The sequence below is a fragment of the Bufo gargarizans genome, chromosome 1 (genome assembly GCF_014858855.1).
Source record: "Bufo gargarizans isolate SCDJY-AF-19 chromosome 1, ASM1485885v1, whole genome shotgun sequence".
Classification (NCBI taxonomy): domain Eukaryota; kingdom Metazoa; phylum Chordata; class Amphibia; order Anura; family Bufonidae; genus Bufo; species Bufo gargarizans.
The window spans coordinates 10,941,906-10,959,374 of NC_058080.1; the positions used below are offsets into that span (position 1 = coordinate 10,941,906).

At 53.2% G+C, this 17,469-nt stretch overlaps 1 protein-coding gene across 4 annotated transcripts in view; it reads left to right on the forward strand.

Annotated features, from left to right (window-relative positions):
- Nucleotides 1-546: 546 nt before the first annotated feature.
- The window catches only part of EXOC6B (exocyst complex component 6B), a 144,416-nt gene continuing 127,493 nt past the window's right edge, over nucleotides 547-17,469 (forward strand). For all 4 annotated transcript variants that reach the window (XM_044294497.1, XM_044294506.1, XM_044294514.1 and 1 more), the window contains exon 1: nucleotides 547-664. In XM_044294497.1, the coding sequence (XP_044150432.1) occupies nucleotides 576-664 (89 nt within the window). In that variant the 5' untranslated portion in view covers nucleotides 547-575. The remainder of the gene's footprint in view (nucleotides 665-17,469) is intronic.

Here is a 17,469-nt window from a genome sequence, read left to right on the forward strand (position 1 = left end):
GACTTATGCTGTGACTGATAGGGGGACTCATGCTGTGACTGACAGGGGGACTCATGCTGTGACTGATAGGGGGACTCATGCTGTGACTGATAGGGGGACTCATGCTGTGACTGATAGGGGGACTCATGCTGTGACTGATAGGGGTCTCATGCTGTGACTGATGGGGGGACTCATGCTGTGACTGATAGGGGGACTCATGCTGTGACTGACAGGGGGACTCATGCTGTGACTGATAGGGGGACTCAAGCTGTGACTGATAGGGGGACTGATTACATGCACAGGAGTCCATGTTAGGCCTCCATTACAGATTGTGCCACAGGGCGCTATCTTCTCCATGCCACCTGCAGACCTCACTGCTCGGGCCGGACTGGTTTGTAGCTGTTCTACAGCCTGAGATATAGATGTTAGCACCGGGCACGTCTGGAGGCTGCAGCGCGCACTGGACTCTCTCAAAGCAGGTAAGCGTAGAGAAGACTACAACTCCCAAGAAGCAGCGGGCCGGTGACGTCACGACGTCGGGGTAACGTGGCGCGCAGTGACGTAGGGGAGAGGGCGGTGCCTGAAGTCCAGCAGACATGGCGGAGCTGGAAACAGCGGCGGAACATGAGCGGATACTGCGGGAGATCGAGAGCACGGAGACGGCATGTATCGGCCCCACACTGCGGTGAGTGAGTGCCCGGAGACAGCCCGGCATGTAAGAGACTGCGCAGACACCGGAGACAGCCCAGTCACTGGAGAGATATAGACACAGAGAGACAGCTCCTGATGGAAGACAGCCCCGTCACCGGAGAGATATAGACATACACAGAGAGACAGCTCCTGATAGAAGAGACAGCCCTGTCACCGGAGAGATATAGACATACACAGAGAGACAGCTCCTGATAGAAGAGACAGCCCTGTCACCGGAGAGATATAGACATACACAGAGAGACAGCTCCTGATAGAAGAGACAGTCCTGTCACTGGAGAGATATAGACATACACAGAGAGACAGCTCCTGATAGAAGAGACAGTCCTGTCACTGGAGAGATATAGACATACACAGAGAGACAGCTCCTGATAGAAGAGACAGCCCTGTCACTGGAGAGATATAGACATACACAGAGAGACAGCTCCTGATGGAAGAGACAGCCCTGTCACTGGAGAGATATAGACATACACAGAGAGACAGCTCCTGATAGAAGAGACAGCCCTGTCACCGGAGAGATATAGACATACACAGAGAGACAGCTCCTGATAGAAGAGACAGCCCTGTCACCGGAGAGATATAGACATACACAGAGAGACAGCTCCTGATAGAAGAGACAGCCCTGTCACCGGAGAGATATAGACATACACAGAGAGACAGCTCCTGATAGAAGAGACAGCCCTGTCACCGGAGAGATATAGACATACACAGAGAGACAGCTCCTGATAGAAGAGACAGCCCTGTCACCGGAGAGATATAGACATACACAGAGAGACAGCTCCTGATGGAAGAGACAGCCCCGTCACCGGAGAGAAATAGACATACACAGAGAGACAGCTCCTGATGGAAGAGACAGCCCTGTCACCGGAGAGATATCCGGTTGTGACCTCACTGTCTGCCGGTCAGAGGAGCGGTCTCTGTGCAGACCCCGATCCAGCAGAATGCAGCATAAGCGCTCGCGCACACGACCGTTGCCTGGTTTGCGGTCTGCGAATCACGGATTTGGAAACCACGGACCCCGGCATTTGTGTTGGGGAGGCCTTAGATGTGACTGGAGTAGAAGACTCCCATCTGTTATCGTCGTCTCCATGGTTGTTGCTGTCAGGGCGTATGCTGGGAGTCGTAGTACCTGGGATCATCCTTTGCTGATGTGTGGGTCAGGTTTGGTTATCACCTCATGGCACAGAGGAGTGGTGCCACGTGACGTCTGGACTGATGCTGCTGCCACGTGCTGTGCGGGATGTAGCATCACCCCCCCCCACCCACATCTTGTTCTAGACTCCTCTGTGCATCCCACAGCATGCAGTGTGTACAGACTGCTATATTCCTCAGTAGTCACAGTAGTTACCCCTACTAATCACAGCAGAGCCATGACCTTACCCCTACTAATCACAGCAGAGCCATGACCTTACCCCTACTAATCACAGCAGAGCCACGTCCTTACCCCTACTAATCACAGCAGAGCCGCGTCCTTACCCCCTACTAATCACAGCAGAGCCGCGTCCTTACCCCCTACTAATCACAGCAGAGCCACGTCCTTACCCCCTACTAATCACAGCAGAGCCATGTCCTTACCCCCTACTAATCACAGCAGAGCCATGTCCTTACCCCCTACTAATCACAGCAGAGCCGCATCCTTACCCCTACTAATCACAGCAGAGCCATGTCCTTACCCCCTACTAATCACAGCAGAGCCGCGTCCTTACCCCCTGCTAATCGCAGCAGAGCCGCGTCCTTACCCCCTGCTAATCGCAGCAGAGCCGCGACCTTACCCCCTGCTAATCGCAGCAGAGCCGCGTCCTTACCCCCTGCTAATCGCAGCAGAGCCGCGTCCTTACCCCCTGCTAATCGCAGCAGAGCCGCGTCCTTACCCCTACTAATCGCAGCAGAGCCGCGTCCTTACCCCCTACTAATCTCAGCAGAGCCGCGTCCTTACCCCCTACTAATCACAGCAGAGCCATGTCCTTACCCCCTACTAATCACAGCAGAGCCATGTCCTTACCCCCTACTAATCACAGCAGAGCCGCATCCTTACCCCTACTAATCACAGCAGAGCCGCGTCCTTACCCCCTGCTAATCGCAGCAGAGCCGCCTCCTTACCCCCTGCTAATCGCAGCAGAGCCGCGTCCTTACCCCCTGCTAATCGCAGCAGAGCCGCCTCCTTACCCCCTGCTAATCGCAGCAGAGCCGCGTCCTTACCCCCTGCTAATCGCAGCAGAGCCGCGTCCTTACCCCGTGCTAATCGCAGCAGAGCCGCGTCCTACCCCCTGCTAATCGCAGCAGAGCCGCGTCCTTACCCCCTGCTAATCGCAGCAGAGCCGCGTCCTTACCCCTGCTAATCGCAGCAGAGCCGCGTCCTTACCCCCTGCTAATCGCAGCAGAGCCGCGTCCTTACCCCCTGCTAATCGCAGCAGAGCCGCGTCCTTACCCCCTGCTAATCGCAGCAGAGCCGCGTCCTTACCCCCTGCTAATCGCAGCAGAGCCGCGTCCTTACCCCCTGCTAATCGCAGCAGAGCCGCGTCCTTACCCCCTGCTAATCGCAGCAGAGCCGCGTCCTTACCCCCTGCTAATCGCAGCAGAGCCGCGTCCTTACCCCCTGCTAATCGCAGCAGAGCCGCGTCCTTACCCCCTGCTAATCGCAGCAGAGCCGCGTCCTTACCCCCTGCTAATCGCAGCAGAGCCGCGTCCTTACCCCCTGCTAATCGCAGCAGAGCCGCGTCCTTACCCCCTGCTAATCGCAGCAGAGCCGCGTCCTTACCCCCTGCTAATCGCAGCAGAGCCGCGTCCTTACCCCCTGCTAATCGCAGCAGAGCCGCGTCCTTACCCCCTGCTAATCGCAGCAGAGCCGCGTCCTTACCCCCTGCTAATCGCAGCAGAGCCGCGTCCTTACCCCCTGCTAATCGCAGCAGAGCCGCGTCCTTACCCCCTACTAACAGCTACTGCACAATTGGTGAAGGGTACAGCGGATTCTAGAAGGGCATGAGGGGGGATGCAAAGTTGGCACAAGTCTCGACTACATCCACAGCACTTGGCAGCAGCATCAGTCCGGACTGAGAACCTTTCAGTGGAACACCTGCAGCTGGACGTCTGGCTCGTATCCCAGTGTTATGTAGACCCTGTTTGCCGCCCTAGGCTTGGGATGTGACCATTTCACTTACAGTACAGAACGGATCACTATGCCCCATTCTCCTCATCAGACGATCCTCCGTGCAGAGGTTCTCCTCTCTGCACCTTCTGCTGTCAGTTCTGCAGGTACCGGAACTGACAGCAGAGCGGCAGTCCGGGGGCCGGAGCGGCAGTCCGGGGGCAAACGTTCACTAGCGGCAGGACGGATCGGACAGGCTGTTCACCCGACGGAGGTCCGTGCCGCTAGTGTGAAAGTAGCCTTATCCCGGTCTTTTGCTACAGACGCGTTTCGGAGTAGATCCCTACTTCTCCCTCAGTGGTAACAGAGAATCCTGGTTATTTATACTCCATCAATGCAAATGTCCGGACTGGATCCCTGGATTCTATATTCCAAATTCTCCCCATTGCGGTATTCATGCGTTTTAGATGCGTTTTGTGTGTATATAGTTGCTCAATGTCCAGATATTTATAGCTGAAAAGTCTTAGATAAAAACGATAAATGAACAAGAAATGATAAAAAATAAAAGTAAAGCACAGTCGTTATAGGCGGACTAACGGTCCTGGCGTCATCCACGTTGACTATAACGAGGGGTTCTGGATGCAGACGTGTCAGTCCTTCTAGTTTCTCTTCACTGACTTGTGGATGGCGGTGAGGCCCCCGCAGTGCTGCCGGCCATGCGATCTCTCCTCCGCGAGGGGCACCTCCCATTGTTACCATTCACAAAAAAACTAAAAACTTTGAGTTCAGCATTTAACCCCGCAGGTAGGAGACTCCCAAAAGCGTCAATACTCCTAGATTCTGCCCTTGACGCTTTACAGATCTGATTGCCCCCCTCCGGTGTCTGTCTTCTGCCGCAGAGGTCGCACCGCTACAATGATTGCGGTGGATAGCTGCGTGTTTCTTGTTCGGCCATCCTCGGCCTCTTTGTTCTTCCATTATATTGTTGATGACGAGGGCTCTGGGTAACGTGGACGAGGGCTCTGGGTAACGTGGACGAGGGCTCTGGGTAACGTGGACGAGGGCTCTGGCCAACGTGGACGAGGGCTCTGGCCAACGTGGACGAGGGCTCTGGCCAACGTGGACGAGGGCTCTGGCCAACGTGGACGAGGGCTCTGGCCAACGTGGACGAGGGCTCTGGCCAACGTGGACGAGGGCTCTGGCCAACGTGGGCGACGCTGATCGCCTGTCGGGGAATATTTCCAAAGAGAATGAATTTTGTGTGGACCGGATTTTACTAGTGTTTCTTGGAAATGATGCGTTTCTACAAGATGTGGAATCCGCTCCTATTTGCCCATTTCTGTGATGATCCTGTCCTGTTATTGTGATGCTTTATGGAGGGGCCACCTGTAACCCCAATCTGATGCTCTTGTGAGGCTGATGAGGGTTGTTGTCCATATTCTACAATGAACCTTCATTCTGCTGCTTCTTGTGTTTTATTTTTGTGATTTGGTTTCTGATAAGAAAAACGGTTTTCTCTCCATGTTTCTTGCTTCATCTCTGATTTTTTTTTTTCAGGATAATTTATATTTTTTACTTGTTCTTTCGGTTTATTGGCCTCATCTTCACATTTTTCGCTGTTGGTTGTTACAGTTTGGATTGGTCGGAATTGTCCTAAAGGGACACGGAGACGCCGTCTCGGCAGATGGCAACTGGGAAATAATCTAAAACTAATTTTTGGCAGTTGAATGTTGAAAAGTGTTACAAGTGAATTTCTTCCCATTTGTGGTAATTTGTAAGTTTAAAAATTCTGTGGATTCTTTATTAGTATTTGATGAAAAAAAACTAATTATATCGGTTATTATTAATTTCTTCCAAAAATAGTTTTAGTTGTGCTTCTCCTTCTTTCCAAATGAACAAAATCTCCTCTCTGTTTGTAGATCTTGGCGCCACCTGCGGCTTCCGCCATCTACATAACCGTGTGACTTGTCCTTCTTGGTGTAATAACCACAGGGCCGCACACCCTCCACTAATCACAGCAGGGCCGCTACCCTCCACTAATCACAGCAGGGCCGCACACCCTCCACTAATCACAGCAGGGCCGCACACCCTCCACTAATCACAGCAGGGCCGCACACCCTCCACTAATCACAGCAGGGCCGCACACCCTCCACTAATCACAGCAGGGCCGCACACCCTCCACTAATCACAGCAGGGCCGCACACCCTCCACTAATCACAGCAGGGCCGCACACCCTCCACTAATCACAGCAGGGCCGCACACCCTCCACTAATGACAGCAGGGCCGCACACCCTCCACTAATGACAGCAGGGCCGCACACCCTCCACTAATCACAGCAGGCCGCACACCTCCACTAATCACAGCAGGGCCGCACACCCTCCACTAATCACAGCAGGGCCGCACACCCTCCACTAATCACAGCAGGGCCGCACACCCTCCACTAATCACAGCAGGGCCGCACACCCTCCACTAATCACAGCAGGGCCGCACACCCTCCACTAATCACAGCAGGGCCGCACACCCTCCACTAATCACAGCAGGGCCGCACACCCTCCACTAATCACAGCAGGGCCGCACACCCTCCACTAATCACAGCAGGGCCGCACACCCTCCACTAATCACAGCAGGGCCGCACACCCTCCACTAATCACAGCAGGGCCGCACACCCTCCACTAATCACAGCAGGGCCGCACACCCTCCACTAATCACAGCAGGGCCGCACACCCTCCACTAATCACAGCAGGGCCGCACACCCTCCACTAATCACAGCAGGGCCGCACACCCTCCACTAATCACAGCAGGGCCGCACACCCTCCACTAATCACAGCAGGGCCGCACACCCTCCACTAATCACAGCAGGGCCGCACACCCTCCACTAATCACAGCAGGGCCGCACACCCTCCACTAATGACAGCAGGGCCGCACACCCTCCACTAATGACAGCAGGGCCGCACACCCTCCACTAATGACAGCAGGGCCGCACACCCTCCACTAATCACAGCAGGGCCGCACACCCTCCACTAATCACAGCAGGGCCGCACACCCTCCACTAATCACAGCAGGGCCGCACACCCTCCACTAATCTCAGCTGGGCCGCACACCCTCCACTAATCACAGCAGGGCCGCACACCCTCCACTAATCACAGCAGGGCCGCACACCCTCCACTAATCACAGCAGGGCCGCACCCTTACCCCTTGTAATCACAGCAGGGCCGCACACCCTCCACTAATCACAGCAGGGCCGCACACCCTCCACTAATCACAGCAGGGCCGCACACCCTCCACTAATCACAGCAGGGCCGCACACCCCCCACTAATCACAGCAGGGCCGCACACCCTCCACTAATCACAGCAGGGCCGCACACCCTCCACTAATCACAGCAGGGCCGCACACCCTCCACTAATCGCAGCAGGGCCGCACACCCTCACTAATCGCAGCAGGGCCGCCCCCTACCCCTTGTAATCACAGCATGGTCCACCTCCACTTTCACAGCAGGGCCGCACACCCTCACTAATCACAGCAGGGCCGCACACCCTCCACTAATCACAGCAGGGCCGCACACCCTCCACTAATCACAGCAGGGCCGCACACCCTCCACTAATCACAGCAGGGCCGCACACCCCTCCACTAATCACAGCAGGGCCGCACACCCTCCACTAATCACAGCAGGGCCGCACACCCTCCACTAATCACAGCAGGGCCGCACACCCTCCACTAATCACAGCAGGGCCGCACACCCTCCACTAATCACAGCAGGGCCGCACACCCTCCACTAATCACAGCAGGGCCGCACACCCTCCACTAATCACAGCAGGGCCGCACACCCTCCACTAATCACAGCAGGGCCGCACACCCTCCACTAATCACAGCAGGGCCGCACACCCTCCACTAATCACAGCAGGGCCGCACACCCTCCACTAATCACAGCAGGGCCGCACACCCTCCACTATCACAGCAGGGCCGCACACCCTCCACTATTCACAGCAGGGCCGCACACCCTCCACTATTCACAGCAGGGCCGCACACCCTCCACTATTCACAGCAGGGCCGCACACCCTCCACTATTCACAGCAGGGCCGCACACCCTCCACTATTCACAGCAGGGCCGCACACCCTCCACTATTCACAGCAGGGCCGCACACCCTCCACTATTCACAGCAGGGCCGCACACCCTCCACTATTCACAGCAGGGCCGCACACCCTCCACTATCACAGCAGGGCCGCACACCCTCCACTAATCACAGCAGGGCCGCACACCCTCCACTAATCACAGCAGGGCCGCACACCCTCCACTATTCACAGCAGGGCCGCACACCCTCCACTATTCACAGCAGGGCCGCTACACCCTCCCCACTCATCACAGCAGGGCCGCTACCCTTTCCCCCCCCACTCATCACAGCAGGGCCGCTACCCTTTCCCCCCCCACTCATCACAGCAGGGCCGCTACCCTTTCCCCCCCCACTCATCACAGCAGGGCCGCTACCCTTTCCCCCCCCCACTCATCACAGCAGGGCCGCTACCCTTTCCCCCCCCCCACTCATCACAGCAGGGCCGCTACCCTTTCCCCCCCCACTCATCACAGCAGGGCCGCTACCCTTTCCCCCCCCACTCATCACAGCAGGGCCGCTACCCTTTCCCCCCCCACTCATCACAGCAGGGCCGCTACCCTTTCCCCCCCCACTCATCACAGCAGGGCCGCTACCCTTTCCCCCCCCACTCATCACAGCAGGGCCGCTACCCTTTCCCCCCCCACTCATCACAGCAGGGCCGCTACCCTTTCCCCCCCCACTCATCACAGCAGGGCCGCTACCCTTTCCCCCCCCACTCATCACAGCAGGGCCGCTACCCTTTCCCCCCCCACTCATCACAGCAGGGCCGCTACCCTTTCCCCCCACTCATCACAGCAGGGCCGCTACCCTTTCCCCCCACTCATCACAGCAGGGCTGCTACTACTGGCATGAAGCTTCGTTTAAACAGACTGTACTCTTTCAACACACCGTTGTGGTGATGCCTGCGCAGGAGAGCTGGAGCAGACAACCCGGTTCAGCCGACCGCCATATGCAAGTAGGGCAGGTACCTGGCTCCAGGACTAATTTTTGTCCTCGCCACGGTAGCTTGCGCCCCGTTTTTTGGGCAATGACATATTCAGCTCTGCTACACCAGTACAGTGCAGTTCTTCCCCGCACCGGCTGCATCACACTGTGTCCGGCCTCTTCATTTCCTTAACTCGAGGGCTATTTTTACACACAGACCAGGCACTATATATAGAAGAGGGGAGTAGTGGATAGGATGTTGTCATAGGCACGCAGCAAGATGTGAGGGAATGTGTGAAATCATGTCATCTTCTCCAGTCACATCCAGAGCTGCATTCACAATTCTGCTGGCTGCAACTTGACATTAGCTGTACGTTCCATCTCTCACCAGCATCGGCAGCACTGCATGCTCTCTATGGACACTAAACCAGGAGGGGGCACCAGTGAAATGGCAAGTCCTGCAAACTGTTAGCAGGCAGAAGTTTAAATGCAGCTCTGGCTGATGAATTACTTCCAGCTGTGGGTGTTCCCTCTTAAAGGGACAGTGTTACAATAAAGCTCCCCTGGGACTTGGCTACAGTCAGGTTTCCATTAGAAGTATTTGTATAGCTTGACAGGTTTCCAGAACTAGTACACTGAGGTGGATGGTGGGGCTGTGGGGTGCGAAGCAGGGTGGGCGGTGGGGTGCGAAGCAGGTGGGGCTGTGGGGTGCGAGGCGGGTGGGGCTGTGGGGTGCGAGGCGGGTGGGGTGCGAGGCGGGTGGGGCGGTGGGGCGCGAGGCAGGTGGGGCGGTGGGGCGCGAGGCAGGTGGGGCGCGAGGCAGGTGGGGCGGTGGGGTGGCCGGTCCTAATTGACTGTTCTAGTGTTACAAATAATGCTCCGTTGTATGACAGCTGACACAATCTTCTATACTTTTAAGATCCCTGCTTGCTGTCATTCCCAAAACCCTTATTGTTTGTTTACTGGGGGGGGAGAGACTGTGTCCTGGTCATGTGACCATCACACGGGTGCCGGACTGGATACAGAGCAGTTGTCAGATCCTGGAAAGAGACTGAAACGCGTTGTTTCTAGTAGAGGTATGGACAGTGCTGTATTGTTTCCTGGCAGATGCCGCCATATACAGGACAGCGGCAGAGTGAAGCGCGTCAGCCGCTCGGCTTCTCCTGGGATTCCCGGCTATTTTCAGACTTCCTGAGCAGCGGCTCCTCGGCTCTGCCGCTTCTCTTCATCCACACAGGATGGCGGTCTTATTTTTTCCTGTGCAGGCAGCGGTGGTTGTCGGCCAGCGTGTGAGCAGAGACGCGTCAGGTCTCCTCACTGCCAGCAGGATGACACCAAGGTTGTCAGGGGTGGACAGCAGGACACGGACAAAGTTGTCAGAGGGGTACAGCTGTGTGCAGAGTTGTCAAGGCCAGGTTAGCTAGCATTAGAATGGCTGGTTAGGAGTAGTAGTACAGTCCAGAGGACACAGATGACAGGAGTAGTAGTACAGTCCAGAGGACACAGATGACAGGTTAGGAGTAGTAGTACAGTCCAGAGGACACAGGTGGCAGGTTAGGAGTAGTAGTACAGTCCAGAGGACACAGGTGGCAGGTTAGGAGTAGTAGTACAGTCCAGAGGACACAGGTGGCAGGTTAGGAGTAGTAGTACAGTCCAGAGGACACAGGTGGCAGGTTAGGAGGAGTAGTAGTACAGTCCAGAGGATACAGATGGCAGGTTAGGAGTAGTAGTACAGTCCAGAGGACACAGGCGGCTTGTTTGGAGTAGTAGTACAGTCCAGAGGACACAGGTGGCTTGTTTGGAGTAGTAGTACAGTGCAGAGGACACAGGTGGCTTGTTTGGAGTAGTAGTACAGTGCAGAGGACACAGGTGGCAGGTTTGGAGTAGTAGTACAGTACAGAGGACACAGATGGCAGATTAGGAGTAGTAGTACAGTCCAGAGGACACAGGCGGCTTGTTTGGAGTAGTAGTACAGTGCAGAGGACACAGGCGGCTTGTTTGGAGTAGTAGTACAGTGCAGAGGACACAGGCGGCTTGTTTGGAGTAGTAGTACAGTGCAGAGGACACAGGCGGCTTGTTTGGAGTAGTAGTACAGTGCAGAGGACACAGGCGGCTTGTTTGGAGTAGTAGTACAGTGCAGAGGACACAGGCGGCTTGTTTGGAGTAGTAGTACAGTGCAGAGGACACAGATGGCAGGTTAGGAGTAGTAGTACAGTGCGGAGGACACAGGTGGCTTGTTTGGAGTAGTAGTACAGTTATTCTCTATGTGAACCTGCCCTCATTGCTGGCCTGTATGGGAGCTGTACAGATGTTAGCGCTGCCCTCTGCTGGTCAGTCCATGTCTGCACACCCTTATCTTCAGTCCACTGTGATCCTAGAGGAGCCCAGACATTTATCTGATGCTGCCCCCTGGTGGACCGTGAGTGTACTACAAGCTGTAGATTACAGACTGATCCTAGAGGAGCCCAGACATTTATCTGATGCTGCCCCCTGGTGGACCGTGAGTGTACTACAAGCTGTAGATTACATAGACTGATCCTAGAGGAGCCCAGACATTTATCTGATGCTGCCCCCTGGTGGACTGTGGTTGTACTACAAGCTGTAGATTACATAGACTGATCCTAGATGAGCATAGACATTTATCTGATGCTGCCCCCTGGTGGACTGTGGTTGTACTACAAGCTGTAGATTACATAGAGAGATCCTAGAGGAGCCCAGACATTTATCTGATGCTGCCCCCTGGTGGACTGTGAGTGTACTACAAGCTGTAGATTACACAGACTGATCCTAGAGGAGTCCAGACATTTATCTGATGCTGCCCCCTGGTGGACCGTGAGTGTACTACAAGCTGTAGATTACATAGACTGATCCTAGAGGATCCCAGACATTTATCTGATGCTGCCCCCTGGTGGACTGTGAGTGTACTACAAGCTGTAGATTACAGACTGATCCTAGAGGAGCCCAGACATTTATCTGATGCTGCCCCCTGGTGGACTGTGGGTGTACTACAAGCTGTAGATTACATAGACTGATCCTAGAAGAGTCCAGACATTTATCTGATGCTGCCCCCTGGTGGACTGTGAGTGTACTACAAGCTGTAGATTACATAGACCGATCCTGGAGGAGCCCAGACATTTATCTGATGCTGCCCCCTGGTGGACTGTGAGTGTACTACAAGCTGTAGATTACAGACTGATCCTAGAGGAGCCCAGACATTTATCTGATGCTGCCCCCTGGTGGACTGTGAGTGTACTACAAGCTGTAGATTACATAGACCGATCCTGGAGGAGCCCAGACATTTATCTGATGCTGCCCCCTGGTGGACTGTGGTTGTACTACAAGCTGTAGATTACAGACTGAGCCTAGAGGAGCCCAGACATTTATCTGATGCTGCCCTCTGGTGGACTGTGGTTGTACTACAAGCTGTAGATTACATAGACCGACCCTAGAGGAGCCCAGACATTTATCTGATGCTGCCCCCTGGTGGACTGTGGTTGTACTACAAGCTGTGATTACAAAGACCGACCCTAGAGGAGCCCAGACATTTATCTGATGCTGCCCCCTGGTGGACTGTGGTTGTACTACAAGCTGTGATTACAAAGACCGACCCTAGAGGAGCCCAGACATTTATCTGATGCTGCACCCTGGTGGACTGTGAGTGTACTACAAGCTGTAGATTACATAGACTGATCCTAGAGGAGTCCAGACATTTATCTGATGCTGCCCCCTGGTGGACTGTGAGTGTACTACAAGCTGTAGATTACAGACTGATCCTAGAGGAGCCCAGACATGTATCTGATGCTGCCCTCTGGTGGATTGTGAGTGTACTACAAGCTGTAGATTACATAGACTGATCCTAGAGGAGTCCAGACATTTATCTGATGCTGCCCCCTGGTGGACTGTGGTTGTACTACAAGCTGTAGATTACAAAGACCGACCCTAGAGGAGTCCAGACATTTATCTGATGCTGCCCCCTGGTGGACTGTGGTTGTACTACAAGCTGTAGATTACAGACTGATCCTAGAGGAATCCAGACATTTATCTGATGCTTGCCCCCTGGTGGACTGTGAGTGTACTACAAGCTGTAGATTACAGACTGATCCTAGAGGAGCCCAGACATTTATCTGATGCGGCCCCCTGGTGGACTGTGAGTGTACTCCAAGCTGTAGATTACATAGAGAGATCCTAGAGGAGTCTGGACATTTATCTGATGCTGCCCCCTGGTGGATTGTGGGTGTACTACAAGCTGTAGATTACAGACTGATCCTAGAGGAGCCCAGACATTTATCTGATGCTTCCCCCTGGTGGACCGTGAGTGTACTACAAGCTGTAGATTACATAGAGAGATCCTAGAGGAGCCCAGACATTTATCTGATGCTGCCCCCTGGTGGACCGTGAGTGTACTACAAGCTGTAGATTACATAGACTGATCCTAGAGAAGCCCAGACATTTATCTGATGCTGCCCTCTGGTGGACTGTGAGTGTACTACAAGCTGTAGATTACATAGACTGATCCTATAGGATTCCAGACATTTATCTGATGCTGCCCTCTGGTGGACTGTGAGTGTACTACAAGCTGTAGATTACAGGACTGATCCTAGAGGAGCCCAGACATTTATCTGATGCTGCCCCCTGGTGGACCGTGACTGTACTACAAGCTGTAGATTACATAGACTGATCCTAGAGGAGTCCAGACATTTATCTGATGCTGCCCCCTGGTGGACTGTGGTTGTACTACAAGCTGTAGATTACATAGACTGATCCTAGAGGAGTCCAGACATTTATCTGATGCTGCCCCCTGGTGGACTGTGGTTGTACTACAAGCTGTAGATTACATAGACTGATCCTAGAGGAGCCCAGACATTTATCTGATGCTGTCCCCTGGTGGACTGTGAGTGTACTACAAGCTGTAGATTACATAGACTGATCCTAGAGGAGCCCAGACATTTATCTGATGCTGCCCTCTGGTGGACTGTGGTTGTACTACAAGCTGTAGATTACAAAGACCGACCCTAGAGGAGCCCAGACATTTATCTGATGCTGCCCCCTGGTGGACTGTGGTTGTACTATAAGCTGTAGATTACAGACTGATCCTAGAGGAGTCCAGACATTTATCTGATGCTGCCCTCTGGTGGACTGTGAGTGTACTACAAACTGTAGATTACATAGACTGATCCTAGAGGAGCCCAGACATTTATCTGATGCTGCCCCCTGGTGGACTGTGGTTGTACTACAAGCTGTAGATTACATAGACTGATCCTAGAGGAGTCCAGACATTTATCTGATGCTGCCCCCTGGTGGACTGTGGTTGTACTACAAGCTGTAGATTACATAGACTGATCCTAGAGAAGCCCAGACATTTATCTGATGCTGCCCTCTGGTGGATTGTGGGTGTACTACAAGCTGTAGATTACATAGACTGATCCTAGATAAGCATAGACATTTATCTGATGCTGCCCCTTGGTGGATTGTGAGTGTACTACAAGCTGTAGATTACATAGACTGATCCTGGAGGAGCCCAGACATTTATCTGATCCTGCCCCATGGTGGACCGTGAGTGTACTACAAGCTGTAGATTACATAGACTGATCCTAGAGGAGCCCAGACATTTATCTGATGCTGCCCCCTGGTGGACTGTGGTTGTACTACAAGCTGTAGATTACATAGACTGATCCTAGATAAGCATAGACATTTATCTGATGCTGCCCCTTGGTGGATTGTGAGTGTACTACAAGCTGTAGATTACAGACTGATCCTAGAGGAGTCCAGACATCTATCTGATGCTTCCCCCTGGTGGACTGTGGGTGTACTACAAGCTGTAGATTACATAGACTGATCCTAGAGGAGCCCAGACATTTATCTGATGCTGCCCCCTGGTGGACCGTGAGTGTACTACAAGCTGTAGATTACATAGACTGATCCTAGAGGAGTCCAGACATTTATCTGATGCTGCCCCCTGGTGGACTGTGAGTGTACTACAAGCTGTAGATTACATAGAGAGATCCTAGAGGAGCCTAGACATTTATCTGATCCTGCCCCATGGTGGACCGTGAGTGTACTACAAGCTGTAGATTACATAGACTGATCCTAGAGGAGCCCAGACATTTATCTGATGCTGCCCCCTGGTGGACTGTGGTTGTACTACAAGCTGTAGATTACATAGACTGATCCTAGAGGAGTCCAGACATTTATCTGATGCTGCCCCCTGGTGGACTGTGAGTGTACTACAAGCTGTAGATTACAGACTGATCCTAGAGGAGTCCAGACATTTATCTGATGCTGCCCCCTGGTGGACCGTGAGTGTACTACAAGCTGTAGATTACATAGACTGATCCTAGAGGAGCCCAGACATTTATCTGATGCTGCCCCCTGGTGGACTGTGGTTGTACTACAAGCTGTAGATTACATAGACTGATCCTAGAGGAGCCCAGACATTTATCTGATGCTGCCCCCTGGTGGACTGTGGGTGTACTACAAGCTGTAGATGACAGACTGATCCTAGAGGAGCCCAGACCTTTATCTGATGCTGCCCCCTGGTGGACTGTGGTTGTACTACAAGCTGTAGATTACATAGACTGATCCTAGAGGAGTCCAGACATTTATCTGATGCTGCCCCCTGGTGGACTGTGAGTGTACTACAAGCTGTAGATTACATAGAGAGATCCTAGAGGAGCCTAGACATTTATCTGATCCTGCCCCATGGTGGACCGTGAGTGTACTACAAGCTGTAGATCACATAGACTGATCCTAGAGGAGCCCAGACATTTATCTGATGCTGCCCCCTGGTGGACTGTGGTTGTACTACAAGCTGTAGATTACATAGACTGATCCTAGAGGAGTCCAGACATTTATCTGATGCTGCCCCCTGGTGGACTGTGAGTGTACTACAAGCTGTAGATTACAGACTGATCCTAGAGGAGTCCAGACATTTATCTGATGCTGCCCCCTGGTGGACCGTGACTGTACTACAAGCTGTAGATTACATAGACCGACCCTAGAGGAGCCCAGACATTTATCTGATGCTGCCCCCTGGTGGACCGTGAGTGTACTACAAGCTGTAGATTACATAGACTGATCCTAGAGGAGCCCAGACATTTATCTGATGCTGCCCCCTGGTGGACCGTGAGTGTACTACAAGCTGTAGATTACATAGACTGATCCTAGAGGAGCCCAGACATTTATCTGATGCTGAGAATTAGGCCTCATGCACACGACCGTTGTGTGCATCCGTGGCCGTTGTTCCGTTTTCCGTGATTTTCTGCGGACCCATTGACTTTCAATGGATCCGTTGAAAACTCGGAACATGCACCGTTTGTCATCCGCGTCCGTGTTTCCTGTCCGTCAAAAAAATTGGACCTGTCCTATTTTTTTGACAGACAACGGTTCACGGACCCATTCAAGTCACTGGGTCAGTGAAAAAACACGGAGGCACACAAGATTGCCACCCGCATCCGTAGGCTTCTTTAGCACAGACGGATCCGCAGATCCGTCTGCATACAGCTTTTTCAGAGCTGAGTTTTCACATCGTGAAAACTCTGATCCGACAGTATATTCTAACAGAGGCGTTCCCATGGTGATGGGGACGCTTCAAGTTAGAATATACTAAGAACTGTGTACATGACTGCTGCCTGGCAGCACCCGTAAGCAATGCGCCGCACAGACCTTTCACTTACCAGTAGGAGGAGCTCCCGGCCGGTCACAGACAGCGCAGGTAAGTATAATGCTTCTAAAATAGCTAAGTAACCATGGCAGCCAGGACTGCAGTAGCGTCCTGGTTGCGACGGTAACCGATCGGAGCCCCAGCGATTAAACTGGGACTCCGATCGGAACTCTCCGCTGCCACCAATGATCGGGGGGGGAGGGAGGGGGCCGCACTGGCCACCAATGAATTTAATACTGGGGAGGGGGGGGGGGGGTCTGCCCCCTTCTGCCTGGCAGCACCTGATCTCTTACAGGGGGCTATGATATGCACAATTAAACCCTTGCGTATCATAGCCCCCTGTAAGAGATCAGGTGCTGCCAGGCAGCAGGGGGCAGTCATGTACACAGTTCTCAGTATATTCTAACTTAAAGCATCTCCATCACCATGGGAACACCTCTGTGTTAGAATATACTGTCGGATCTGAGTTTTTACGATCTAACTCAAATCCGATGGTATATTCTAACATAGAGGTGTTCCCATGGTGATGGGGACGCTTCAAGTTAAAATATACCATCGGATTAGAGAAAACTCCGATAGGGACTCCTGACTTTACATTGAAAGTCAATGGGGGGACGGATCTGTTTGCAATTGCACCATATTGTGTCAACGTCAAACGGATCCGTTTGGCTCCGCACGGCCAGGCGGACACCAAAACGACTTTTTTTTTAACTTTCCTTCATGTCCGTGGATCCTCCAAAAATCACGGAAGACACACCGAAGAAAAAACATACACGGATCACGGAACAACGGAACCCTGTTTTGCGGACCGTGAAAAAATACTGTCGTGTGCATGAGGCCTTACTCTGCTGTGTCTACTGATGGTCACAATGGGGGTTACTGGGGGGGCACAATACGTGTTACGGGAGGGGCTGTTACTTGTCCTTCATAGTCTTCTGTCCTCGCTTTATTCCATTTAAGCCAATCTGATCAAGCGGCACAGCAGTGTAAAGCATGGGGTACA